The 26,395-nt window shown below is 57.6% G+C and overlaps 2 protein-coding genes across 5 annotated transcripts; one reads left to right on the top strand and one right to left on the bottom strand.

Annotated features, from left to right (window-relative positions):
• On the top strand, nt 1–21,749 carry CCDC78 (coiled-coil domain containing 78). 4 transcript variants are annotated; one of them, XM_064153226.1, is made up of 14 exons: nt 1–116; nt 694–822; nt 1,135–1,221; nt 1,712–1,891; nt 7,095–7,262; nt 8,015–8,103; nt 9,119–9,197; nt 10,019–10,144; nt 14,253–14,464; nt 16,839–17,010; nt 17,742–17,785; nt 19,067–19,133; nt 19,956–20,056; nt 20,924–21,749. In XM_064153226.1, the coding sequence occupies exons 1-14, from the start codon at nt 84–86 to the stop codon at nt 21,087–21,089; spliced, it is 1,653 nt and encodes a 550-aa protein (XP_064009296.1). In that variant the 5' UTR covers nt 1–83; the 3' UTR covers nt 21,090–21,749. The 4 variants fall into 4 exon arrangements, with proteins under 4 accessions (XP_064009296.1, XP_064009298.1, XP_064009297.1 ...); XM_064153228.1 differs by lacking the exon at nt 1,712–1,891; XM_064153227.1 differs by lacking the exon at nt 10,019–10,144.
• On the bottom strand, nt 21,700–26,395 carry ANTKMT (adenine nucleotide translocase lysine methyltransferase). Its single transcript, XM_064152645.1, has 6 exons — nt 26,279–26,395; nt 25,096–25,398; nt 24,877–24,981; nt 23,450–23,590; nt 22,669–22,719; nt 21,700–22,140 (listed from the first exon to the last, which is right to left on the bottom strand). The coding sequence occupies exons 1-6, from the start codon at nt 26,393–26,395 to the stop codon at nt 21,952–21,954; spliced, it is 906 nt and encodes a 301-aa protein (XP_064008715.1). The 3' UTR covers nt 21,700–21,951.

Raw genomic sequence — 26,395 nt, 5'->3', positions numbered from 1 at the left:
GTTCTTGCCTTGGAGATCCTTAGAGCCTTCTTGGCTCTTCAGTCCCTGGTGGATACCTTGCAGAGCTTCTGAGCTCCAGGCACATGGATTTGGGAAGTGGTGCAGAGAATGAGAAGGTGAGTACTGGGACAGAGCACATCATGGACATGTGAGGGTATGCAGCCCCTTCCCAGCTCCAGGGAGGGGATTCTGCCCCTCTGCTGTGCCTGCTGAGACCTCCCCTGCAGTGCTGGGGCAGCTCTGGAGCACTCAGCACAACACAGACAGGGACCTGCTGCAGCAGGGCCAGAGGAGGCCACAGCAGTGCTGGCAGGGTGGAAGCTCTGCTGTCAGGCCAGGCTGGCAGAGCTGGGGGTGTTCAGCCTGGAGAGGAGAAGGCTCCAGGGAGACCTCCTGGTGGCCCTGCAGTGCTTCAAGGGGCCAGAAGAGAGCTGGGCACAGAGTTTTGAGCAGGGCCTGTGGTGGCAGGCCGAGGGGGGATGGTTTGAACTGCAAGAGGGAGATTGAGAGTGGAGAGAAGGGAGAAAGGTTTGGCACTGGTGTGAGGAGAGCCTGTCCCAGGCTGCCCAGAGAGGCGGGAGCCCTCTCCAGTTGAAATCCTCCCAGCTCAGATGGAGGTGGCAAGCTGAGAGAAGAGCTTGGGGGCAAGGATGGCTCTGCTGGCTGGCTCCAAGCGTCTGCCTGTGTGTCTAGGGGAAGCTGCAGGACAGGAACGAGGAGCTGCAGCAGGTCAGAGACCTGCAGGAGAGGACAGGGAAGCTGGCTGGCTCCAAATCAAATCTGTCTGCCAGAGTCATCCTCGGTGAAGAAGAAAAACTGAAGGTAAAGCAAAACCTTTGGATAAGTACAGGAGAGAGCTGAGCTGTGAAGCCACAGGAGGCCAGCTCTGCAGTGGGAAATGTGGTGGGAAATGTCTGTCCTCTCTGGGCTGTGTTTGTTACAATCACTTCAGCTAGAAAAGGCCTCCAAGGTCATCAGGTCCAACCATTAACCCAAGGCTACCAAGTCCACCACTAAACCCTGGCCCTAAGTTGTGCTGTATTGAGCTCACATCCCCCAGTGTGACCTGTTGCAGCAGACTATTTGCCTCAGAAGCTGTTCCTTGCCCTTGGTAAACTCCTTTCTCTCTCCTAGATGTCCAAAGACCTCCTTGATCTCCAGATTGAGACAAACAAAATGAAGGAGCAGTATGAGACAGAGAACTTTGAACTGAAAAATAAGGTAAAGAAGAGATCCAGAAGTTGGAAGGAGCCTTTGCAGCTCTGACAGGGCTTACCTCCAGGCTTTCAGATCCACTTTTGCTTTGCTTGGCTTCTTCTAGCTTTAGCTACAGCAGTGGACTCTCCCTTGATGCCCTCTGCACCGTGAACCTCCCATGAAACTCATCTCCAGCTGAGCAGGAGGAGAAAGTTGTTTGTTGTGAGGGTGCTGGAGGCCTGGAGCAGGCTGCCCAGAGAGGCTGTCGAGTGTCCTTGTGTGGAGAGCTTCTAAGGCCAGCTGGGCACTGTGCTGCTGGGCCTGTGCTGTGGGTTCCCTGCTTGAGCAGGGGTTTGGGCTGGATGATCTCCAGAGGTCCCTTCCCACCCCACCCTGCTGGGATTCTGGGATGTCTCTTGAAGTCATAGAATGTCAGAAGCTGTTTGACCAAAGGTGTGCCCTGGAACTGCTGCTGAGCTCTGCCGTGGTTTCATTCTGCTGCCTCCCCCTTCAGATGCTGGCCCTGGAGCAGCGTGTGGAGGAGCTGGAGCTGTCCAGCCAGCAGGTCAGCAGCGAGAGAGATGCCTTACGGGAACGACTGCAGGCTCTGGAGGGCAGAAGGCAGGAGCTGGCCGACGAGTACATCACTTTGAAGAGCAATTACCTGGCCCTAGGCAAACAACTGGACCAAGAGGTGAGATGAGCTGCAGGCTTCCTGCCTCTGTCCTGCAATTACCTGAGCTCCAGGCACTTGTGGGCTGGGTGTCACTTGTCCCAAACCCCAGGAGCTCAGTGGAGGGGGGTGGGAAGAGGCCTCTGGAGATCATCCAGCCCAAACCCCCTGCCAAAGCAGGGCACCCACAGCAGCTTGCCCAGCAGCACAGTGCCCAGCTGGCCTTGCAAGCTCTCCACACAAGGACACTCTGGCTCCAGCCTCTTGCTCCCCACATCTCCTTTAGCTCTTGCTGAGCATTGCTCAGATGCCCTCTGGGGCTGCTCTGCTGCAGGCTCTCAGCCCCAGGACTCTCAGCCTTTGTTCCTCCATGTTAAGAGAAGTTCTATCCCTCTACTATGCCATGGTGAGACCTCATCTGGAGTCTTTTGTCCACTTCTGGGCTCCACGGTTAAGGAAGGACAGGGAACTGCTTGAGAGAGTACAACAAAGGGCTGTGAGGATGCTTAGTGGAGTGGATGATCTCCTGGACTTGGGGCTGTTCAGCCTGGAAAAGCAAAGACTGAGAGGGGATCTTCCTCCTGCTTCAGGGGTGGAAGTCAGGAGGATGGAGCCAGGCTGAACTTCTTCATGAGCTTCTTTTCCAGGCTGAACACCTCCAGCTCCTTTGGCTGCTGCTCTCAGGACTTCACTCTGTGCAGGGCTGGGGTGCCTGCAGCTCTGCTGCACCCTGCTCACTGCCTCCCAGCGCTCGCACAGCCTGCCCAGCACCGCAGTGCCCTGCCGAGCCCACCTGACCCCTGCTCCGCGGGACACCCTGCTGGCAGAGCCTTTCTCTGCAGCCAGCCCTCAGCCCCTCGGTGGCGGGGAGGAGGGGGTCACGGCGGGGCTGGGCACGGGGCCCCCCGGCTGCCACCAGGCTTTGTTTGCCTTTCTTCTGCATGGCTTGCGCGGGCTGCAGGGGAAGGAGCTGGAGCCGCTCTGGTTTCAGAGGGAAGGGCCCTGCCTGCTTTGGGGGTCAGCAGCTTTACAAACCCACTCCACGCAGGCAGCTTTCTGAGTCCTCTCTACAATCCCCTGGTCACTGGTGGCTCAGCAGCCAGCAGCTCGAGCTTTAGGAGGCAGAACGATGCCTTTCTTTGGCAAAAATACAGCAGCTTCAAGGGATCTTCCTCTCTGCCCTCCCTCCTTCCCCCTCCCCTGCTTCTCCTTTGAGCTGGAGCAGATGAGTGACACCCTCCAGGCTCCCTCCCCCAGCAGACAGTTCAGCCAAGTGACCTGGATCGCTGTGCTGGCCCTGAACAGAGCAGTGGTGGGTGGGAAGATGTGGGGCCAGACCCAGATGTGCTGGTTTAGTTCGGCAGTGCTAAAGTCTGCCTTTATTAGAAATCCATGGAATCCTTTCACTTGGAAAAGACCTTTAAGGTGATCGAGTCCAATTACCAAGCCTGTGCTAAGCCAAGCCCCCTGGTGAGCATTGATCTGCCGAGCTTCAACAGAGGAGTATGTGTGGGGATTCTGCCCCTCTGCTCTGCTCTGCTCTGCTCTGCTCTGCTCTGCTCTGCACTGCTCTGCTCTGCTCTGCTCTGCTCTGCTCAGGCCCCCCCTTGCAGCACTGCCTCCAGTTCTGGTGTCCCCAGCACAAGAAGCACCTGGAGCTGCTGGAAAGGGTACAGAAGAGGCCATGAAGATGATCAGAGGGATAGAGAACCTCCCCTATGGGGACAGGCTGGGAAAGTTGGGGCTGTGCAGCCTGGAGAAGAGAAGGCTCCAGGAAGACCTCAGAGCAGCCTTCCAGCGCCTGAAGGGGCTCCAGGAGAGCTGGGGAGGTACTTTGGACAAGGGCTTGGAGTGCCAGGATAAGGGACAATGGTTTGAGCTGGGAGGGGGGAGACTGAGAGTGGAGATGAGGAAGAAATTGTTTGCAGTGAGGATGGGGAGACTCTGGCACAGGTTTGCCCAGGGAGGTTGTGGATCACAGAATCGCATTCTATGATCCAAAACCCCCCTGGAGGTGTTGAACCTCCCTGGAGGTCCAACCCATTCTGTGCCAGGAGCTCACAATCAGGAGGTCAGGAGCTCATGACTATCTGATGCAAACATAGTAAGTTAGTGGCTGTTGGGCAGCTCCTGTTTGCCTCCCCTCAGCTGAGCAATGGCAGTGCCCGGGGAGGAGGTGAGCCTGGCTGCTGGCAGGGTTGTGAGGCTGTGCTGGGTGCTGCCAGGGCACGAGGCAGGGCACATGCAGCCAGCTGCCAGCCTGCTGCCAGCCTGCTGCTGAGGCAGAGCTCAGCCTTCAGCTTGCTGCTTGTCCCTAAGGGGGTGCAAGATGTTTGTCAAAGCTGAGATCTGTTCAGGTGGTTGACATCTCCCAGAAGGATGGGTTGAGCAGGTTAGCAGCAGTAGCACACAGCTCTCACATGGATCCTGGGATGCTGCAGGAGGTGAAAGCACAGGTAAGGAGCTCTCTGCCCAGAAAACATCCTGAGGATGTGGTGGAGCAGGGTCCAGAAGTCAAAGCTGAACTCCTTGGCTGTAACCTCAGGGAGACAGAACTGCTGGAGAGAGTGCAGGGGAGGCTGCAAAGCTGCTGAGGGGCCTGGAGCAGCTCTGGGAGCAGCAAAGGCTGAGAGCCCTGGGGCTGAGAGCCTGCAGAAGAGCAGCCCCAGAGGGCATCTGAGCAATGCTCAGCAAGAGCTAAAGCAGCTGTGGGGGGAAAGAGGCTGGGGCAAGCTCTTGTCAGTGATGCCCTGAGCCAGGACAGGGGGCAATGGGCACAAAGTGGCTCCAAGGAGGTTGCATCTGAGCAGGAGGAGAAAGTTGTTTGTTGTGAGGGTGCTGGAGGCCTGGAGCAGGCTGCCCAGAGAGGCTGTGGAGTGTCCTTGTGTGGAGAGCTTCCAAGGGCAGCTGGGCACTGTGCTACTGGGCAAGCTGCTGTGGGTGCCCTGCTTTGGCAGGGGTTTGGGCTGGATGATCTCCAGAGGTCCCTTCCAGCTCCCATCGTGCTGAGATTTTGTAGTCCATGTGCTGAAGGCTTTACCCAAGGTCCTTGGCTCCGACTGCTGAATATCCCTGCCTGAGGCACATGAGGCTCCAGCTTGGCAGGCTGGGACTCATCATGGCCTGGGCCTCTTGCTCATTATTTTCCCAGTGTGGACTTTCCCAAAGGAAATGGGAAAAGCAGGCTGTGGCTCTGCCTCCCCCCTCCCCTTCCCTTCCCCAGCTCTCTTCTAAGGGCAGACAATGAAGCCTTTACACATTCCCAATTACAAGTGCTACTTGTGACCTTGCCAATATGTTGTCATGGCTGCTGGGCGCAGAGGCAGCTCGGAGCGCTCATTCATGGGCCCTTGTCCGGGGACAGCCCCAGCCCCCCTGGATTGTCCCCAGCTTGTCCCCTCTGCCATTGTAGGGCTGGATTCACACATGGCCCCGTGTCTGTCCCAGCCAGGGAGCTGGCCTCCAGAAAGATGCCAGCCAGGCTCTCGGTGCCTGTTCTCCAGCCCGCTGTAAATTCTTCCCTTTCAAGGCTCTGACCTTTCCTCGCCTCCCTGTTTCCTCCTCCTCCTTTCTTCCTCAGCCTCACGCTGGTTGCACAAAGCCGCTCCTGGAGGGAGCCCAAACGCCTCTGAACCGAGCTCCAGGGAAACCTCCAGAGCCAGGCCAGGGCTTGGGAGTACAGAGGGAGGCAGCGAAGGCCATCCCGAACCTTGTGGGGCAGCTGCTGTGAGCCCCTCTGCCAGGCTCTGCCAGCTGCAGATGAGTGTCTGGGCCAGGAAGGAGCAGGGGCTGGCTCTACTGAGCTGTCAGCTTTCACAGCTGTATATCTCACCTCTTTGTCAGCCTCTTTTTCTCCTCTTCTCTCTCCCCCAGCCCACCCTGTGCTATCTTTTGATAAGCTATTCTCTCCACGGATGACTCAGATGACCTCTGCCTCCCATCCTCCCGATTCACTGCCATGGTAACAATTACTCAAGCTTGTCCCCAGCCATAAACCCCATCAAAGCTTTGTTATCTACAGAGAAACCCTCCCGGGAGACATGAATTCCCCCAGTGTTCCTGGCAGATCACCTGTGACAGAGCTTTCCTCATTCAGCTCCTCTTCATCTGTTGGGAACGTGTCCCTGTGCAGCAGCAAGACTTGGAATCTGGCTGCCTGCAGGGGGCTGGGGGCTGCCTGCTGCTGCAGGGATGCTGCCCAGCCCAACTGCACGGAACTGGATGCCATCAGCCCAGATGGGCAGAGATGTAGCCCTTCTCTGACATTGTGCTGCCCAGCACTTGCTCCAAGCACTTGTACATCCCAACCAACTTTGGGAAGCTGTGTGGAGGGCACAGGAGGGCGGTGAGGATGGAGAGGTGGTGGCAGAGATGTCCACTGGGGTCTGTAGCTGAATGTGAGTGAGGTGGCCAGAGAGAGTGAGGTTGCAGGTGGCCAAAGAGGCAAACAGCATCCTGGCTTGGGGCAGCAGGTGCAGAACAGGGATTGTGCCCCTGTGCTTGGCACTGGTTAGGCCAAAGCTTGAGCACTGGGTTCAGTTTTTGGGGCCCTCCCTCCAAGAACGACATTAAGAGGCTGGAGCAGGACCAGAGAAGGGCAACAAAGCTGGGGAAGGGTCTGAAGAACAGGGCTGGATACGAGCAGCTGAGGGAGCTGGGGGTGTGCAGCCTGGAGAAGAGGAGGCTGAGAGCAGAGCTCATTGCTCTCTACAGCTCCCTGAGAGGAGGCTGCAGCCAGGCGAGGGTTGGGCTCTGCTCCCAGGGGACAAGTGATAGGACAAGAGGAAACAGCCTCGAGTCACCCCAGAGGGGAGGTTCAGATTGGCCATGAGGAACAATTTGTTCCCCTTGAAGGTTGTCCAGGCCTGGCCCAGGCTGCCCAGGGCAGTGTTGGAGTCCTCATGCCTGGAGGGGTTTCAGAGCCATGGAGCTGTGGTGCTGAGGGCCATGGCCTATCAGTAGCCTTGGCAGAGGCAGAGAGCAGTTGGACTCCCTGACCTTTCAGATCTCTTCCAGCCAACCTGATTCTGTTTCTATGAATACCCCAGGAGCCCGGTGGTGATTCCCTGCCTGTCCTTGGACATCAGGGAGAGAACTAGGAACAAAATCTTGCTGTCAGGAGTGGCTGTGAGCTGCTGCCTCCTGTTTCTGCCAAGAGCAGCCAGCAAGCAGGGCTGTAGAGGTGGCTTTCAAGAGCTCCTTTCCTCCTCCTTTCACTTGGCAGGTGATGAAGAATGAAGAGCTCAGCACAGAGCTGCTCAACATGGCCAAGACCAGGAGTAGCCTTCCCCACACTCAGAGCAACCTCCCCACGGCCATGGCTGCTGACCCCTCTGGTGAGCTGGGAAGAGCCGGAGCCAGACTGCAGCGTGGCTCTGCTCGAAGGGTGAAGGTAAGGACCTCTCTGCCCTCTCAGCAGCTCTTGGGGAACAAAGATCTAACAGACACCTTCTGTCTCCTGCTCAAACCAGCCAGAAGATGCAGTTCCCTCTGAGCACCAACAGCAAAAGCTGGAGGTAAACATGAGTGTGTGTGGGGGGTGGGATCTGCTGCTTGGATGCCTGGGGAAGCAGAGAGGGGATTGATTCCTCCTGTGACTGGCATCTGCTGGTGCTGTCTTGGATTTTAGGGGTGGGGTGTGTGCCTTGAGTTATTATCATTCTTTGTTGTTGTTGTTGAGCTGTGCAGTTAAAAATCTAGACAGGAATAACTCCAGAGAGGTGGGAGAGGGCAGCTGTGGTTTCCTGGATGAGCAGAGGCAGGAGTTTAAAGGCCACCCTGAGCACAGGACACTTTAGTTTTCCTCTTGCTGACACTGCAGAAGGCTGAGGGTGAAGATCCTCTCTGCCTCCTTCCCATCATCTGCAGCCCCTGAAAAACCAGCTTGGGTCCCCTCCACCCAGCAGCTCCTGCTGGGAATGTGCTGGGAGTGTGACAGTGTCCCCTGGGAGGGGGGCACATGTGAGCTGCCATGTGCCCTGTCTCTGGACCAGACACAGCTCCTGGTGTACTCCAGGCTGTCCCTGCCTGGATGGAGGCTCTCCTCACTTCTTCCTCAAGAACTTCTTCTCCAGGCAACTGAGGGACAAATGAAGAGGAAGATGAGCTCAACTGAGCTCACCTTCCTCTTCATTTGTCCCTCAGTTGCCTGGAGACCAGGAGCACATCAAAGTGGAGCTTGAGAAGCTGAAGCAAACCTACAACTGTCAGCAGCAGAAGCTGGAAGAGAGAGTGTGAGTGTCTGAGGGCACCTCCTGCTGCTGGCCTGGGGCTTTGTGGAGCTCAGGGGAAGCAGAACGAGCTTCTCAGGAAGATGAAAAGGAGGCAGCCTGCCTTTGTTAGGATACAGAGAGAGAAATGAGGAGTCATCCTCAGAAGAAGTGAGGCCTGCAAGCTAAACCTCATGTTTGCAGGGCTCTTAGGACTTTGAGGCTGGGTGCCCAAAAGTTGGTGCTGCTTAAAAGCTCATCAGAGGCTTCAGAACCTCCCCTGTGAGGACAGGCTGGGCAAGTTGGAGCTGCTCAGCCTGGAGAAGAGAAGGCTCCAGGGAGACCTTAGAGCAGCCTTGCAGTAGCTGAAGGGGCTGCAGGAGAGCTGGGGAGGGACTTTGGACAAGGGCTGGGAGTGCCAGGACAAGGGACAATGGCTTTGAGCTGGGAGAGGGGAGACTGAGAGTGGAGATGAGGAAGAGATTGTTTGCAGTGAGGGTGGGGCAGGGAGGTTGCCCAGGGAAGTTGTGGATCACAGAATTGTAGAATGTGATTGCAGATCCACAGCCTCCCTGGTGGTGCTCAAGGCCAGGCTGGATGAGGCCTTGAGCAACCTGGGCTGGTGGGAGGTGTCCCTGCCCATGGCAAGGGGTTGGCACTGGATGACCTTGGAGAGTCCCTTCCAACCCAACCCGTTCTGGGATTCTATGGATCCATGAAAGCACTCAACTGGCCCTTGAAAATCCACCTTGTGAACCCAACACAGCAAGCATGGCACAGTCTAGAGATGAATCCAGCTCCAGCCCCATACCCCTCAAGTGGACTGGGGTGCAGTTGGTGTCCCAGCAAAGTGCCACTGCAGAAGTAGCCTCTCTGAGCTGGGAGGGCATTCTTCTCTGGCTGCTAGTTGGCAAACATCTAAGGGCTGGCAGCTGCTGCTGAGAGCTCTCTGGCATCCTGTGGTGATCCTCTTTTCCTAGTGGACCTACAGAGAAGTTTGAGGAATGAAACTAACCCCCACTTCTTCCTGTGTGTCCAGGCTAGTGATGGAGAAGGAGCTGCAGGAGGCCAAGGCAGCGACTGGTGACAGCCAGCAGAAGCTGGTGGAGCAGTCAGCGGTAAGGGAAGGCCTCCCCCCAGCCTCACCCTGCTGCTCCTCTGCCTGCCAGCAGCTTCTCCTGGAGCTGGCAGGGGGTGGGTGGATGCCTCTGTGCTGAGCTACTCCAACACATCTCCCTCTCCAGGGAGTTGGTGATGCCAAGGTGTCCCTCCCTGCCAGGTGCTTTCTGCTGGGGTGTGCAGCATGTGGTGGGAGGTGCCACTTGCCAGGGAGGGGGTGGGAGGAATTTTCTTCACTGACTTGGTGAAATCACTGAGGTGAGGGCTTGGGTGGGAGGGAGAGGATTGAAGGAAGCCTACAGGAAGGCTGAGGAGGTCTTATAATGACAGGACGAGGAGTAAAGGGATTAGACTGGCAGAGGGGAGAGGATAACTGGATGCTAGGAAGAAGTTCTTTCAGTGAGGGTGGTGAGACACTGGCACAGGTTGCCCAGGGAGGTAGTGGATCACAGAATCACAAAATGTGGTCTTTGATTCTGTGATCCACAACCTCCCTGGAGGTGTTCAAGGCCAGGCTAGATGAGGCCTTGAGTAATCTGTTCTAGTGGGAGGTGTCCCTGCCTATGGCAGGGGGTTGGAACTGGATGAGCTTTGAGGTCACTTCCAACCTAAACCATTCTATGATTGCAGGCAGAAGGCAGCAGGGAAATAGAGGCTCTGACCTGGGGGCTCCTGGGCAAACCCAGCACCTTCTCAGCTCTCAGGAAGCTGAATACCTGCAAATGAAGCTACACAGACACACATTTCTCTCAGGGAGCTTCTCAGTGCCCCTCGCCTGGCCCGAGAGAGGTGGCAGCAGGGAGATGTTTGCTGTCCCTAGGTGCTGCTGAGCTGCCGGAGCCAGCTGCAGGAGGTGGAGGCGGAGAACTCGCGGCTGCAGCTGCGGCTGAAGGAGCTGAGCGAGGACTATCGCTGCCGCCTGGCGCAGTACCTCAGGGACCTTGCGGTGGGTACCCGACCCCGGGGCTCTGCTGAGCAGGACAGCTCCACGGCATGGATCCTGGGGTGCTGCAGCAGGTGGAAGCACGGGAAAGGAGCTCTCTGTCCAGAAAACATCCCGAGGATGTGGTGGAGCAGGGTCCAAAAGCCAAAGCTGAGCTCCTTGGCTGTAACCTCAAGGAGACAGAGAACTGCTGGAGAGAGTCCAGGGCAGGCTGCAAAGCTGCTGAGGGGCCTGGAGCAGCTCTGGGAGAAGCGAAGGCTGAGAGCCCTGGGGCTGAGAGTCTGCAGAAGAGCAGCCCCAGAGGGCATCTGAGCAATGCTCAGCAAGAGCTAAAGGAGATGTGGGGAGCAAGAGGCTGGGGCCAGACTCTGGTCAGTGGTGTCCAGAGACAGGACAAGGAGCAATGGGCACAAAGTGGCATCCAAGAGGTTGCATCTGAGCAGGAGGAGAAAGTTGTTTGTTGTGAGGGTGCTGGAGGCCTGGAGCAGGCTGCCCAGAGAGGCTGTGAAGTGTCCTTGTGTGGAGAGCTTCCAAGGCCAGCTGAGCACTGTGCTGCTGGGCAAGCTGCTGTGGGTGCCCTGCTTTGGCAGGGGGTTGGGCTGGATGATCTCCAGAGGTCACTTCCCACCCCCAGCATGCTCTTCTGGCCATCCTGGAGGTCTCTGCAGGGTATTTGCCCTCCATAGTGAGCCATGGAGCAGAGCAGGCAGTGGGGGCCATACTGGAAGAGAGCTCTGTGCTCTCAGCGTGGCCTGGGGCAGGAGGTGCCAGCCACTCTCCTCAACCAAGTTTCCCATACAGCCACATGAAATGGTCTCTGAGTCTCTGCTGGGACTTCTCTTGATCAGATTGCTTGGACTGAAAGCCTATTTACTGTGGCTGCCTTCCAGTTGGCTTCCAGTCCCCATTGCCTTGACAACCTCCCTTGGCAAGCCAGGCAGTGCCACTGCCAGCTGTGCTGCTGGCTCCATGAGGACACTGCTGCTGTCCCCACTGGGAGTTCTGCCAGCCACCTGTGGGGATAAAGCCCTCCAACACCACTGCCTGGGACTCACTCTGAGAAGCTTGGGTGCAGAGCAGGACTCCCAGAGCAGGGCCAGCACTCAGTGGGAGCTTCAGCCAGGCTCAGGCATCGGGACAGGGTCATGGTGAGCAGTGACTGGGAGGACATCTCCTTCTTCTCCCCAGCCAGGGTGGCTGGGAAGAGCTGCTGTGCTGGGAGGAGACTGGTACTGAAGAGTTGTAGCATGGCACAAGTTGGCAGGGACCTTAGAGCTCATCTGCTCCAGCCCCTCTGCCATGGGCAGGGACACCTCCTACTGGCCCAGGCTGCTCAGGGCCTCATCCAACCTGGCCTCAGGCACCTCCAGGGAGGCTGTGGATGATAGAATCACAGAACCACAGAATATGATTCTGTGATCTACAGCCTGCCTGTGCCAGACTCTCAGCACCCTCACACTGAAGAACTTCCTCAGCTTCACTCTAACCCTGCTCTGCCTCAGCTCCAATCCATTCTCCCTTGTTCTGGCTCAGACACCCTCATCAAACGTCTCTCTGCAGCCTTCCTGCAGGATCCCTTCAGGCACTGGCAGGCAGCTCTGAGCTCCCCCTGGAGCCTTCTCCTCTGCAGGCTGCACACCCCCAGCTCCCTCAGCCTGTGCTCACAGCAGAGCTGCTGCAGCCATGGGATCATCTTTGTGGCCTCCTCTTGTCTCATGTTGTGGTGATGGATCAGGAGGCTGCACAGAGGAATTCTCTGCCATGGTCTTTTTTTTGCCATGCTTTTTTTGCAGAGCTTTTATGGATGGTGACTTAGAGCCTAATGCCAGAAAACTTGTCCCCACCATTTCAAGTGCTCTGAGATGCAAAGGGAGGCACACAGGATGGTGGCATCAAAGCCTGTTTCTGCTCATCTGTAGAGCAGCTTTACCTGAGCTTGCCATCAGATTGTTCAGTCTGGAGAGGAGACCTCAGAGCTGCCTTCCAACACCTGAAGGGATCCTGCAGAAAAGCTGCAGAGGACTCTTCATAAAGGTGTCTGAGACAGGTCAAGGAGGAATGGTTTGAAGCTGAGGCAGAGCAGGGTTAGAGTGAAGCTGAGGAAGAAGTTCTGCAGAGTGAGGGTGCTGAGAGTCTGGCACAGGCTGCCCAGGGAGGCTGTGGATCACAGAATCACAGAATGTGGTCATAGATGATTCTGTGATCCACAAGCTCCCTGGAGGTGTCCAAGGCCAGGCTGGATGAGGCCCTGAGCAAGCTGGGCTGGTGGGAGGTGTCCCTGCTCATGGCAGGGGTTTGCAGTAGATGAGCTCTGAGGTCCCTTCCGACCTGAGCTGTACTACAGTTGTGCAAGCACAGACCATGGCAGTGAAGGGAACACCTGGATGGCCTACAGCTTCCACCCTGCTTCCTGAATGAGCATAAACAGCTGTGCTAGGGGGAAATTTGTTGTTCCTGAGCCAGCTCAAGGCTTGGCAATGGCAGACAGCCTGGAAGGGAGCTTCTGGAGACCCGTCCTGTGCATTGGAGCACTCAGTGCCTGGAGCAGGCTGCCCAGAGAGGCTGTGGAGTGTGCTTGTGTGGAGAGCTTCCAAACCCAGCTAGGCACTGTGCTCCTGGACAAGCTGCTGAGGGTTCCCTGCTTGAGCAGGGGGTTGGCCTGGCTGATTTCCAGAGGTACCTTCCCACCCCTAGCACTGTGTAACTCAGGGAACTGTCACTGTTCAGAGTATCACAGAAACATGCAGGTTGGCAAAGCCCCTCAGGATCACCAAGTCCATCCTATAACCATACCCTACAAGATTCACCTTAAACCATATCCTTAAGCAGCACACCCAAACCACCCTTAAACACAGCCAGAGTAGTTTAATTCCAACAGAGCAGTGCTGAATCATCTCCAAGACAGGAGAGAGAGCCTGGCAGGAAGAAGGGACTAGAAATGCAGCTTAGATGTTTGGCTTTGGGGACCCACCCCTGTTAGGATCCTTACAGAGAAAATCCATTCTAGCTTGCCCAGATCCAAGCCATATTCCAGGCACTTCATTCTCCTGCCTCCCACTGCTTGCCTTCTGCTGGGGTCCATCCCGCCTTGCTGGCCACTCCTCCCTTCAGCAGCAGGAGGATATTTTTGTGTTCCCTGCCTTCTATTTCTACATCATTAATGTAGTTAAAGGTCCAACTGAGAGCTCCAACTCTGGAGCTGACTTAGCTCGTGATCAGTGGTTGTACCACAGCTGATTTTCGTAGTGATAGGACAAGAGCACCTTGAATCCTGGGCTCAGTTCTGGACCCCTCACTCCCAGAAGGACACTGAGGGGCTGGAGCAGGACCAGAGAATGGCAACAGAACTGGAGAAGAGTCTGAAGAACAGAACTGGGGAGGAGCAGCTGAGGGAGCTGGGGGTGTGCAGCCTGGAGAAGAGGAGGCTGAGAGCAGAGCTCATTGCTCTCTACAGCTCCCTGAGAGGAGGCTGCAGCCAGTTGGGGGTTGGGCTCTGCTCCCAGGGAACAAGTGACAGGACAAGAGGAAACAGCCTCAAGGTGCCCCAGGGGAGGTTCAGGTTGGCCATGAGGAACAATTTGTTCCCCTTGAAGGTTGTCCAGGCCTGGCCCAGGCTGCCCAGGGCAGTGTTGGAGTCCTCATGCCTGGAGGTGTTTCAGAGCTGTGTAGCTGTGGTGCTGAGGGCCATGGCTCAGTGGTGCCCTGGCAGTGCTGGAGTAAGGCTTGAACTGGATGATCTTAAAGGTCTCTCCCAGCCAAATGGTGCCCTGACAGCTCCTGACATCAGCTCCTGTTTCCCAAGGCACATCACCCACAGTGTGCAGATTCCTTCTCTCTCCTGAAGAGCCCTGGTGGCAGGAGTCAGTCAGCTCCTCCTGCTCTTTGGCAAAGGAAGCTATTCCCTATTCCCTGGGCTGCTACCATAAACATGCCTGGACCTATGGAAATTTCCCTGTGGAAATGGGTTAGGTGCTGCAGGGAAAGGGTTTCCCAGAATCATAACCTGATTTGGGTTGGAAGGGACCTTTAAAGGTCATTTAATCCAACCCCTTCCCCTGCAGCCAGCAGGGCCAAAGCTCTCGCTCACTTGTGTCCCTTTCTCTGTTTAAAGGCCTACATGGACAGCAAAGCCAGCAAGGCAGCAGGGCCCAGCAGAGCCCCAGCTGATGGTGCTGCCATGAAGAGCTTTGTGGACAACATGCTGCAAGGCATCAGAGCTTCCTACAGGGCTCGGGAGGAGCAGCTGGCCAGGGCAGCACGAGGCTACCAGAAACGGATGAAGACCTTGGTCAAGAAGCATGAGAACTTGCTGATTGCTTATGGGTAGGGCTGAGCTGGGGCCTGCCTGCTCTGGCTCCTCAGCTGCCTGCTAAAGGCTAAGGGGAAGTGCCCCATAACACCCTGCCTCTTGGCCAGGAGAGGTAAAAGAGGCTAGAAGGTGGAGCAAAGGAACTATTGAATGGGTTGGGTTGGAAGGGACCTTCAGGATCACCCAGTTCCAACCTGGGGGCTTCAACCACCTCCCTGGGCAACCTGCTGCAGTGTTCCAGCAGCCTCCTGCTGCAGAACTTGTTCCTCACATCCAATCTCAATCTGCTCTGCTCTCATTTCAAACCATTGCCCCTGGCCCTGCAGGCCTTTGGGCACAGTCCCTCTGCAGCCTGCTTGTAGCCCCTTCAGGCACTGGAAGGCTGCTCCAAGGTCTCCCTGGAGTCTTCTCCAGGCTGAAAACCCTCAGATCCTTCATCCTGGCCCTGTAGCAGAGCTGCTCCAATCCCCTGATCATTTTCATGGCCTCCTCTGGGCCTGCTCCATCAGTTCCATGTCTTCCCAGTACTGAGGGCTTTAGAGCTGGATGCAGTACTCCAGGTGAGGTCTCCCCAGAACAGAGGGGCAGGATCCCCTCTCTTCATCTCTGCCCACACTGCTTTGGATGCAGCCCAGGCTGCCTTCTGTGCTGCAGTCTCACACTGCCTGCTCCTGTTCAGCTTCTCCCCCACCAGCACCCCCAAGTCCTTTCCCACAGGGCTGCTTTCTATCACCTCCTCCCCTAGCCTGTATTTATAGCAAGGATTGTTCCAACCTTATTGTGACCTTCCAGTATCTGAAGAGGGCTACAGGAAAGCTGGGGAGGAACTTTTTAGGAGGTCAGGTTGTGACAGGACTGGGGAGAATGGAGCAAAACTAGAAGTGAGTAGGATCAGATTGGATGTTAGGAAGAAGTTCTTCACCATGAGGGTGCTGAGACATTGGCACAGGTTACCCAGGGAGGTGGTGAAAGCCTTGTCCCTGGAGGTCTTTAAGGCCAGGCTGGATGTGGCTCTGAGCAACCTGCTTTAGTGTGAGGTGTCCCTGGCCATGGCAGGGGGATAGGATCTGGATGATGCTTGAGGTCCCTTCCAGCACTGACAATTCTGTGATTGTGTCTATTGGAAGGCAGCTCTAAAGTGCCCCTGGAGTCTTCTCTTCATCCAACCTGGCCTTGAACACCTCCAGGGAGGGATCCTCCATCTCTCTCTTGAATGTAGGGTGAGAGCTGGAGTGCAGGTTGGGTGGTGCAGCAGCAGAGGTACCACAAATAACTCCTGTCTCCAGCTCGTCCCTGCAGCTCAGCTCTGCTCTGCAGCTCTGGCAGCAGCTTGGGCTGTGGGAAGCAGCAGAAATTCTCCTGGCATAAAAGCCACAAATAGCTCAAGGAAAAGGCTCCTAGGAATACCCAAGACACTGCTGGGCTCTCCCACTTCTCCTTTGGAAGGTGGCCAGAAGCCAGCAGGTGCCAAGTGAGTGGTGCCTCCAGCAGCAGCAGTGCTGGGTGGTGTAATGCTCAGGGGCTTAGGGGTAAAGGGATCTGGACAGGCTGCAGAGCTGGGCCCAAGGCAACCTCTTGATGTTCAACAAGGCTAAATGTAAGGTCCTGCACCTGAGTTGGGGCAATTCCAAGCACAGATCCAGGCTGTGGCTCAAGAGCAGCCCTAAGGAGAAGGCCTTGGGGGTGTCAGTTGGTGCCAAAGTGCCCAGGAGCCAGCACTGGTCACTGGCAGCCCAGAGCCAGCTGTGTGCTGGCTGCAGCCAGAGCAGGCAGAGCAGCAGCACAGGGAGGGGATTCTGCCCCTCTGCTCTGCTCAGACCTCACCTGCAGCACTGCCTTCAGCTCTGGGTTCCCAGCACAAGAAGCACCTGGAGCTGCTGGAGAGGGTCCAGATGAGGCCACCAAGATGATCAGAGGCTGGAGAACTTCTGCTGTGGGGACAGGCTGTGAGAGTTAGGGCTGTGCAGCCTGGAGAAGAGAAGGCTCCAGGGAGACCTTAGAGCAGCCTTGCAGTAGCTGAAGGGGCTGCAGGAGGGCTGGGAGGGACTCGGGACAAGGCTTGGGAGTGCCAAGATAAGCAACAATGGCTTTGATCTGGGAGAGGGGAGACTGAGAGTAGAGAGGAGGAAGAAATTGTTTGCAGTGAGGGTAGGGAGACACTGGCACATTTTTGCCCAGGGAGGTGTTGAAGGCCAGACTGGATGAGGCCTTGAGCAACCTGGGCCGGTGGGAGGTGTCCCTGCCCTCCTTCAGCATGGGTGATCTTTAGGGTCCCTTCCAACCCAAGCCATGTTATGATCACCAACCTGTGCCAGTTTCTCCACACCTGGAACCTGTGCAGATGTGGTTTGGGCCAGTCTGGGGACTGAGCCCTGCTGCCCGTTGCAGGCTCCAGCGAGAGCAGATCCGTGCCTCGGGCAGCTGCACCATGGACTGTGGCCCTGCTGAGCTCCACTTCTCCATCACAGACCCTGAGCTGCTGACAAACACCGCCTGGGAGCTGCAGCGGCTGCGGGAGCAGAAGGCAAAGCTGGAGCTGCAGCTGCAGGAGGTGCAGCAGGTGCTGCCTGAGCTTCCTTTGCTGCTGACACTGGGCTGGATGCTGGGGAGGGGCTCTCAGTAGCCATAGATTCAGCCCCTTCCATGTGCCTGTGGCATGGGAAGCACAGTATCACCTCCAGCTTTTGGGAAGAGACAGCTTGTGCAGGCGGTGCCCTCGGTGCCATGCAGGGTGAGGTACACTTAGATCCAGGAGGCTCCGTGGGCAACTCCATGGATGGGGGTCATGGGACTGTGGGAGGGCTGAAGGGTAGCAGATGGCATGGGAGAGCTGCCAAGCCAGCAGACCCTCACTGCCTGAAGAGGTAAGGGAGGGCAGGATGAGCCTTTCTGTTCCTGGATGCCTTCACCTTACTGAGTAGAAGACCAGAATCAGATCACAGAATCCTAGAATCAGCCAGGTTGGAAGAGACCTCCAAGCTCATCCAGTGCAACCTAGCACCCAGCCCTAGCCAGTCAACTAGTCCATGGCACTAAGTGCCTCATCCAGTCCTTCCTTGAACACCTCCACCTCCTCTCGCTGGTTCTGCCTGGCCAGAGCCACCTCTTGATTTGCAGGAGATGCACTTAAGGCTCCAGAGGCTGGGAGACCTAAACCTTAAGGTTTTGCTGCACTTCACCTCCTTGCCAGGGCAGAGGAAACTGTTAGGGTGGTAGGAAGTGCTGGGCCACGTTGGAGGGCTGGAGCTGTGGTGAGGCCATGATGGTTTCCTGTTCTTCCTCTCCCCTCAGAGCAGCCCGAAGGAGCCTTCTGCCCTCCCGCTGGCCCCTCAGCAGTAAGTGCTGTTTGCTCCTCAACACCTTGGTCCTTCTGAGGTCCCCTCCTTGCCGTGGGGATGGAAGAGTTCTGTCTGGCTTGGCTTGGAGATGGTAATAAAGTGGGAGGCAGGCAGCTGGAGGGGACTCCTCTGAGAACAGGCAGCTGTTGTCTCACTGCTGTGACTTGGTGGTTTGGGCCCCGAGCCAAGAAAGCTCTCAAGCACATGTTTGGCTTAATCATGTTTTCAGTCCCCTTGATCTCTTTGGAGCTGATTTTGAACATATGCCTGAGTGCTTTGGTGCATCACAACCTGAGAAAGGCACAGGGAGCACCACCAGCTCAGGATGGAGAGGAGCAGCTCCCTCTCAGCACAGATGCTGGGCTGGAACCCTTGCGTGACCCCACAGTGATGCCTCTCTGGCTTCCTGACATGTCCCTAAGCTGCTGGGTTTTGAGAGGTCTCTTCCTCCTGCTCCATCATTCTGCTCCAACTCTATGAAGAGGTGGAACAGAGCCTGGGAGCAATCTGAGCTGGGATTTGCCAACCTTTGGAACAAACATCAGGTATTTGGGTCAGTGTTGGGTTCAGTCATGTTCAATATCTTCATCACCCACACCTGGTCCAGCTCTATGCTCCCCAGTTCAGGAGAGACAGAGCACTGCTGAAGAGAGTCCAGGGCAGGCTGCAGAGCTGCTGAGGGGCCTGGAGCAGCTCTGGGAGGAGCAAAGGCTGAGAGCCCTGGGGCTGAGAGCCTGCAGAAGAGCAGCCCCAGAGGGCATCTGAGCAATGCTCAGCAAGAGCTAAAGCAGCTGTGGGGGGCAAGAGGCTGGGGCCAGGCTCTTGTCAGTGGTGCCCAGGGACAGGACATGGAGTAAGGGGCACAAAGTGGCATCCAGGAGGTTCCATCTGAGCAGGAGGAGAAAGTTGTTTGTTGTGAGGGTGCTGGAGGCCTGGAACAGGCTGCCCAGAGAGGCTGTGGAGCATCCGTGTGTGGAGAGCTTCCAAGGGCAGCTGGGCACTGTGCTGCTGGGCAAGCTGCTGTGGGTGCCCTGCTTTGGCAGGGGGTTGGACTGAATGTTATCCAGAGGTCCCTTCCAGCTCCACCCTGCTGGCACTCTGTGATTCTCATGACCAGACACAGAGAAAGCACCATGTGCCCTGAAGAAGTTAGGGGAACCAGGAGAGTTGGGGTTTATGGCTGAGTGGACACAAGCTGTGCCCAGCCTCTGGCTGTGTGACCTGTTGGTCTGGGCTGGAAGGTCTAGGCACAACCAGAATCTGCTTTTCCTCTCCTAGGCTGCTGGCTGAGGAGGTCTGGGCAGAGCTCAGGAAGCAGCTCTTGGAGTTCACACACAACACCCAGGTAAAGCTCACTCAGAGCTGTGTCAGTCTGGAGCTGGGAAGCTTCCCACAGAGCCTGTGTGCCTTGGGCTCAGCCCATCAAGTCCATGCTGGCAGGCCCCCAGCCAGTGATGCCCCCAGACTGTGCTATAACTGCCACTAGCAGCAGAGCAGCCCTTGGAGCTCCTCACTGCTGGACTCTGCTGCTTCTGTTTGGGCATTTGTGTGACCAACTGGGTCTGGGTTTGGCCTGCTTCAAGTCGGATCTGAACCTGAATCATGGAACTGTTTATGTGGGAAGAGAGTTTTAAGTTCATCAAGACTTGCTCCAATCCCTCAATGTCCTTCTTGGAGTGAGGGGCCCAAAATGGAACCCAGAGGATTTAAGCTGTGGCCCTACCAGTGCTGAGTACAGAGGGACAATCCCTGCCCTGCTCCTGCTGGTGATCACTGATCCAGGCCAGGCTGCTGGTGGCTTCTTGGCCACCTGGGCACAGCCTGACTCATCTTCAGCCACCTGAACATTGTGATCCTGGGCAAGCTGCTGTGGGTGACCCTGGCTGTGGAGTGGGTGATCTCCAGCAGTCCCTTCCAACTCCCATCATTGCTGGGAAGCTTTCCTGGGGCAGCCCTGGCCCCTGTGCCCAGGCAGCCAGGCTGACACCCTGCAGGGTGGTGTATGCACAAAGCTCCTCTCCCTGAGCACACTGTGGGTTTGCTGCTCACAATAGGTTACTCCCAAGCAATGCCAGAGCTCAGTGAGGAAGGCTCACTTGGCAGAGGGGCTCTGAGCCACTTCCATCTCTCAGCCCTCCCTGTTGTCTCCATGTCTTTGTCTTTCCAGGAGGGTTTGGAGCAGGAGAGAAGTCAGCTGCTGGCTCGGGCACTGGTGGCAGAAGAGCAGGTGTCAGAGCTGCAGGCATACATAGACCAGCATCTGGCAAGGTGAGCTGGTGACATCCCCCTCCTTCTGCTCTTTGCTTTGTGTTTCTCTCCCAGGCTAATTGCTGCTGACATCACCATGGCCACCTCGCTGCCAGCCCTGACCTCGTGCCTTCCCACAGCACTGCTGGCATGGGCAATGCCCTGCAGCATGTCCAGCTGTGTGGGCAGCAGCCAAAGGGCAGAGGGGCTGAGGCTGAGTAGCCACATGGCTCCTTCCCTCTGCGCCCACCCAGCCTTCATGACCAGTGGTGTCCCTCAGGGGTCCATACTGGGACCAGTGATGTTCAGTGTCTTCATCAATGACAGACACTGGATGCAGGCTCCCTCAGCACGTTGGCAGATGGCACCAGGTTGAGTGCTGTGGGTGAAACATGTGAGGGGATCCAGCCAGAGGGACCTGCACAGGCTTCAGAAGCACGACCACATTAACCTCATGTTCAGCAAGGCCAAGGACAAGGTCCTGCAGCTGGGGCCTCCCCTGGACTCTCTCCATCAGTTCTGTCTCTCCTGAACTGGGGAGCCCAGGACTGGACCCAGGGCTCCAGATGTGGCCTCCTTAGGGCAGAACAGGAGAGGAGAACCTCCCTTGCCCTGCTGGCCGCACTTTTCATGCCCCCCAGGACACCATTAGCCATCTTGGCCACAAGAGCACATTGCTGGCTCATGGAACTTGCTGTCCCTCAGCACTCCCGTGTCCTTATCCATGGAGCTGCTTCCCAGCAGGTCTCCCCTCAGCTGTGCTGCTGCAGGAGGTTTCTCCTCCCCAGGAGCAGGACCTTACACTTGCCCTTTATGATCTTCTTGAGGTTCCTCTCTGCCCAGCCTGTCCCTAACACAGGCAATGCCACTGCTGCTTGCCCCTTGCAGATACAAGCAGGAGATCCTCCAGCTGCAGCAGGCTGCTGGCAGCGCAGGGCCACTCGGGCTCGGTGCTGGGGTGGCCTCCAGGCAGGACATTCAGCCAAGAGCCAGCAGCCAGGAGCTCTCCACCACGGCTCTGAGGAGCAGCACCTTAGGAAACAGCAGGACTTAGGATTTAGATGGAAGGAGCTTTCTGTGCTGTGCACTGGCCCAGGTGAGTGTCCCCTGGGGAGCACAGTGAGTGGACTCACGTAGGTGGCCTTGGTGTCAGCTGCAGTGGACTAAAGTCAGACAGCTGAGTCTCCTCTCCCCTCTGAGCCCTGCAGGACTGTGCTGTTCCCCCAGCACACCTCACCTTGGGACACGGGGCAGCTGCCAGGCCAGGGGGCTACAGGAGCAGGTTCCTGTTCCTGGTCCAAGCCAGAAGCAAGCTCAGGGCCTAGCTCTGCTCCTGCTTTTGTTTCCTTCTCAGCTTCTAGGAGGTAAGGCCAGGGCTGGTTCATGCCAAACTGTGGTCTAAAGGATGAGCTGCTCTTTCATGGCAGGGAAAGGTTCTTCCTCTGTTCAGATGGAAGAGGGAATGGTCTGTAAGGTGAGCAGGGCCAAAATGATCCTTCAGCAGGAGCTGAGCTGGACAAAGTCCCTCCTGAGCTGGACAAACTCTTTCCTGAGCCACCTCCAAAAGGATGATGGAGCAAAGCAAAGTCATGGCTGCCCTGGCTCCAGGAGCACCCTGCAGCTCCAAGGCAAAGCCAAATCCCCAGGGAAGGACCAAGCAGATGTTTTGTTTGGAAAAATTCACTGGAAATAAAGCAGTAAAGGTTCAGAAAGAGGCACTGGAGGTGGAGCTCTTCAATCCTCTTGACAGTTCCAGCATTTCCAGGTCTGCTTTTCCCCTCCAAGCTGCCTGTTCTTTGGAGAACCAAGGGACTGCCATGCTGCAGGCCCTCAGGAAAAGCCTGGCTGAGGAGGCCTCTCACTGCTGAGCCCTGGAGAAGCTCCAAGCCACTGTGCCAGGCTCAAGGAGGCTGCTGTCAGACTGGGCTCCCATCAGGGCTGTGCCCTGCTGCCTGCCTCACCTCCTTCATGTCATAGGCCCAGACCTGCTCCAGCCCCTGCCCAAGGGTGCTGCTGGGGGTCCAGGAGGGGAAGGGGAAGCGTCCAGCCACCACCCGAGCTTCATCAGGGAGTTCTGCCAGCAGCTTGGTGGCCAGGGGAGGTTTCTGGGGAGAGAGAAGACAGACAGGGCCAGGCAGCCTTAGATAATGGGCACATGGTGGCAGTGCCACCAAGGACCACAGGGCAGCTTCTTGACATGGCTGGTGGGGCCCATGTCACTCAAAGACCCTTCCAAAACACAGGGCTGGTCTGTAGTTGGGGCTAGGACTAAGGGACAAATGACAAGATGAGAGGGAACAGCTTCAAGTTGCCCCAGGGGGGTTTAAGTTGGCCATGAGGAACAGTTTCTTCCCCCAGGAGGGTTGTCCAGCCCTGGCCCAGGCTGCCCAGGGCAGTGGTGGAGTCCCCATGCCTTGGAGCTGTGGTGCTGAGGGCCATGGCTCAGTGGTGCCCTGACTTAATGACCCTGAAGATCTCTTCCAAGCAAAGTGCTTCCATGATTCTATGAACTCAAGCAGTGCTGGGCACCAAACCACCCCAAGTGATGCTCTCTGGGCATTCTCTCTGTCCCGTCCCAGATGATCTCTTGAGCTCTCTCAGAAGAATCTGGGGTGCAAGGGTGACCAACTTACCACGCTGGGGGCCAGGAACACGATCACGTTGTAACAGTCAGAAAGATTCACCTTCAAAGAGAAGGAAAAGGGGAATCAAGGAAGCAGCAGGCAGAGGGGCTGGCTGAGCACCTTCCAAGCCCATCCTGGGAACCCTGGAGGAAGCAAAGATGCTCCACAAGGTGTGGGTTGGGGATGTCTTGGTGTGATCAGGAGCTGGCTAGGAAAGCAGAACCTCCCATGGCCCCCTGCATCATTCCAGCAGCTCCTTCTTCCCTGCTGGGTTTTTTCCAGTCAGGCTGCAGGTACTTGGCTGCAGCTTACCTAAAGGCTGCAGAAGGACTGCTGCCAAAGGCCTGCCGGGACAGGACCAGGGGCAATGGCTTCAAACTAGAGCAGAGCAGAATGGATGTGAGGAACAAGGGTCCTGGAACACTGCAACAGGTTGTCCAGGGAGGTGGTTGAGGCCCCATGCCTGGAGATACTCAAGGTGAGGTTGGACAGGGCTGTGGACAACCTGATCTGGTTGAGGATGTCCCTGCTGAGTGCAGAGGGTTGGGCTGGATGAGCTCTGGAGGTGCTTCCAACCCAGATCCTTCTGTAATTCTATCTCTGAAGGCCACCCATGCGTCAGCAGCACCTAAGAGCTCTTCTCAAAGCTGTGCTGCCAGTGTTCCCCTGGGAAAAAGGATGGTTTGCCCCCTCCTGGGAGCAGCATGGGTCAGGGAAGGAGCATGGGGCCAGCAGCACAGCTGGCCTGGAGGTGCCCGAGCACAGCCAGGATGCTTCAGGATGCTGTTACCTTCCAGAGATCTCTCTTCAGGAAGGAGACCTTCCCGTGGCACCCAGCCCTCCAGGCCCGGTAGTGGGAGAGGCACAGCAGCCAGGGGTTGAGCTCATAGCCAACAGCAGGGCTCAGACCCTGCCTGTAGGCCTCCAGCACCTGCAGGCAGAGAGCAGCAGCTGCAATGAACCGTGCGGCTGAGTCTGAGGCACAACAGCTGTGGCCCAGCTCCACTTGCAGGGTGACCTCACTCCTCAGCACCTTCCAGGTGCAAAGGTTCTTTCCTGCTCACTCCTGCCCTGCTGACTGAAGATGTCTTCTAGGGCCATGTAGGGCTGCCTAGAACTAAGACCATCTTTCTAGGGCTTATCTAGGACAGGACCAGCTAGGGGTGCCTATGGCTGTCCTTCTAGTGGTGTCGTAGGACCATCTCTGGTCATCCAAGTCTGTCTAGGGTGCCTGTGGCCACCTAGGGCTGTCTAGGACCATCCATCTACGACTATCCAGGGCTGTTCAGAGCCATCGAGGACCACTTGGGATCATCTAGGGCTGTCTAGGACCACCTAGGATCACCTAGGATCATCCAGAACCATAGCCAGGGAGGACATCAAGGACTGTTTAGGGGTATCTAGTGGTGTCTAGGACCATCTAGAGGTGCCTGTGACCATCCTTGTAGTGGTGTCCAGGACCATCTTGGGCCATCCAAGTCTGTCTAGCGTGTCTAGGACCATCTAGGGCTGTTTAGAGCCATCTATGACTGCCTAGGGCCATTTAGGACCGCCTAGGATAGTCCAGGACCACAGCTAGGACTGTCTATAGCCATCTGCTGCTGTCTAGGACCATCTATTTAGAACCATCGAGGGCTGTCTAGGACCACCTAGGATTGCCCAGGACCACAGCCCAGATGGGCATCTAGGGCTCTACATGGCCGTTTACTGCTAAGACCACCTGGTGCTACCTAGGATGACCTAGGACCATCCAGGGCTATCCAGGACCATCTAATCTAGGCACATCCAGGGCTGTTTCGAGCCATGTAGGCACACCTAGGATAGTCCAGGCTCACAGATAGGAGAGGCATCTAGAACTGTCTAGGGCCAGCTGGGATCATTTAGGGCTGTCCAGGACCATGTAAGTCCATCAAGGGTTGTCTTAACATTGTCCAGGACCATCTAGGGCTGTCTAGGACCACTTAGGACCATCAAAGGCTACCCAGGGCCATCTAGAGCTGTCTAGGACCACACAGGTCCATCAAGGGCTACCTTAAGACTATCCAGGACTACCTGAGGCCACCTTCCACAATCCAGAACCACCCCCAGGAGGACCACCTAGAGACCCACAGCCGGCAGTGGGCCAGCAGGCGGGTCCGGGGGCTCCACTGTGCCCTCCCCAGCCTAGCCCCCCTCAGAAGACCCCCGTGCCCCCGGGCTCGCCCGGCACGCCCTTACGAGCCGTCCATCTCCCGAGCCCAGGTCCACCGTCTTGCCGCGCCGGCCCCGCAGCAGCGCCAGGGCGTTCGCCACTTGCTGGGGCCCGGAGGCCTGGAAGGGCACCTGGGGGGCACAATTTAGGGAGGGGGAACAGGGAGTGGGGGTGGTTAGTCCCTGCTCCTGGGGGGTGCCGGGCGGGGGGCAGGGGGTGTCACACACGGGGGCGAGCGGCGGTACCTGCAGGCGCAGCGGGACGCGGCGGAAGCCTGGCATCAGCAGGGTGGCCCAGGTGGCCCAAGCGGCCACCCCGCTGGCCGCCGCCAGCTCCAGCAGCCCCCACCCACCCAGCTGGGACCCCCCCGAGAGCTCCCGCACCGCTTCCCCCAGCTCGCCCAGCTCCTCCGGCTCCATGGCTGCCGGAAGGGGCTGGCCCCGCTCGCCGCCGCCCGCCCCCGCCGCCGCCGCCGCCGCCCGCCCCCGCCGCCGCGCACCGGCACAGGCGCGGGCACCGGCACGGGGCGGGGGCTGACCTGGGAGCGTCTGTGCCGGGGGGGTTCGGGCAGAGAGCCGGGGTGGGCGTCAGGAGGTGACCCAGAGGTGTCTGTGCCGGGGGTGTTCGGGCAGAGAGCCGGGGTGGGCGTCAGGAGGTGACCCAGAGGTGTCTGTGCCGGGGGGGTTCGGGCAGAGAGCCGGGGTGGGCGTCAGGAGGTGACCCAGAGGTGTCTGTGCCGGGGGGGTTCGGGCAGAGAGCCGGGGTGGGCGTCAGGAGGTGACCCAGAGGTGTCTGTGCCGGGGGGGTTCGGGCAGAGAGCCGGGGTGGGCGTCAGGAGGTGACCCAGAGGTGTCTGTGCCGGGGGGGTTCGGGCAGAGAGCCGGGGTGGGCGTCAGGAGGTGACCCAGAGGTGTCTGTGCCGGGGGGGTTCGGGCAGAGAGCCGGGGTGGGCGTCAGGAGGTGACCCAGAGGTGTCTGTGCCGGGGGGGTTCGGGCAGAGAGCCGGGGTGGGCGTCAGGAGGTGACCCAGAGGTGTCTGTGCCGGGGGGGTTCGGGCAGAGAGCCGGGGTGGGCGTCAGGAGGTGACCCAGAGGTGTCTGTGCCGGGGGGGTTCGGGCAGAGAGCCGGGGTGGGCGTCAGGAGGTGACCCAGAGGTGTCTGTGCCGGTCTGGGGGAGTGACCCTGGAGTGCCTGTACCCGGAGTGGGGTTCAGAGGGAGATCCTGGCGGTGTCTGTACTGGGAGGGGGTCTGGGAGTGACCCTGGAGTGCCTGTACCCGGAGTGGGGTTCAGAGGGAGGTGCTGGCGGTGTCTGCACTGGGAGGGGGTCTGGGAGTGACCCAGGAGTGCCTGTACCCGGAGTGGGGTTCAGAGGGAGGTCCTGGCGGTGTCTGTACTGGAGGAGGGGGTGTCAGTGACCCGAGGATACCTGTACCCGGGGAGATGGTTCGGGTAGAGAGCCAGAGATGGCTGTACTGGGGGCTTCAGGGGTGTCTGTACTGCGGTGTCTGTACGGGGCTGGGGGCAAGATAAGTGTCGTGGGCAT

Source organism: Pogoniulus pusillus, chromosome 13 (genome assembly GCF_015220805.1).
Source record: "Pogoniulus pusillus isolate bPogPus1 chromosome 13, bPogPus1.pri, whole genome shotgun sequence".
Taxonomy (NCBI): domain Eukaryota; kingdom Metazoa; phylum Chordata; class Aves; order Piciformes; family Lybiidae; genus Pogoniulus; species Pogoniulus pusillus.
This window is presented reverse-complemented; position numbering and strand designations above follow the sequence as displayed.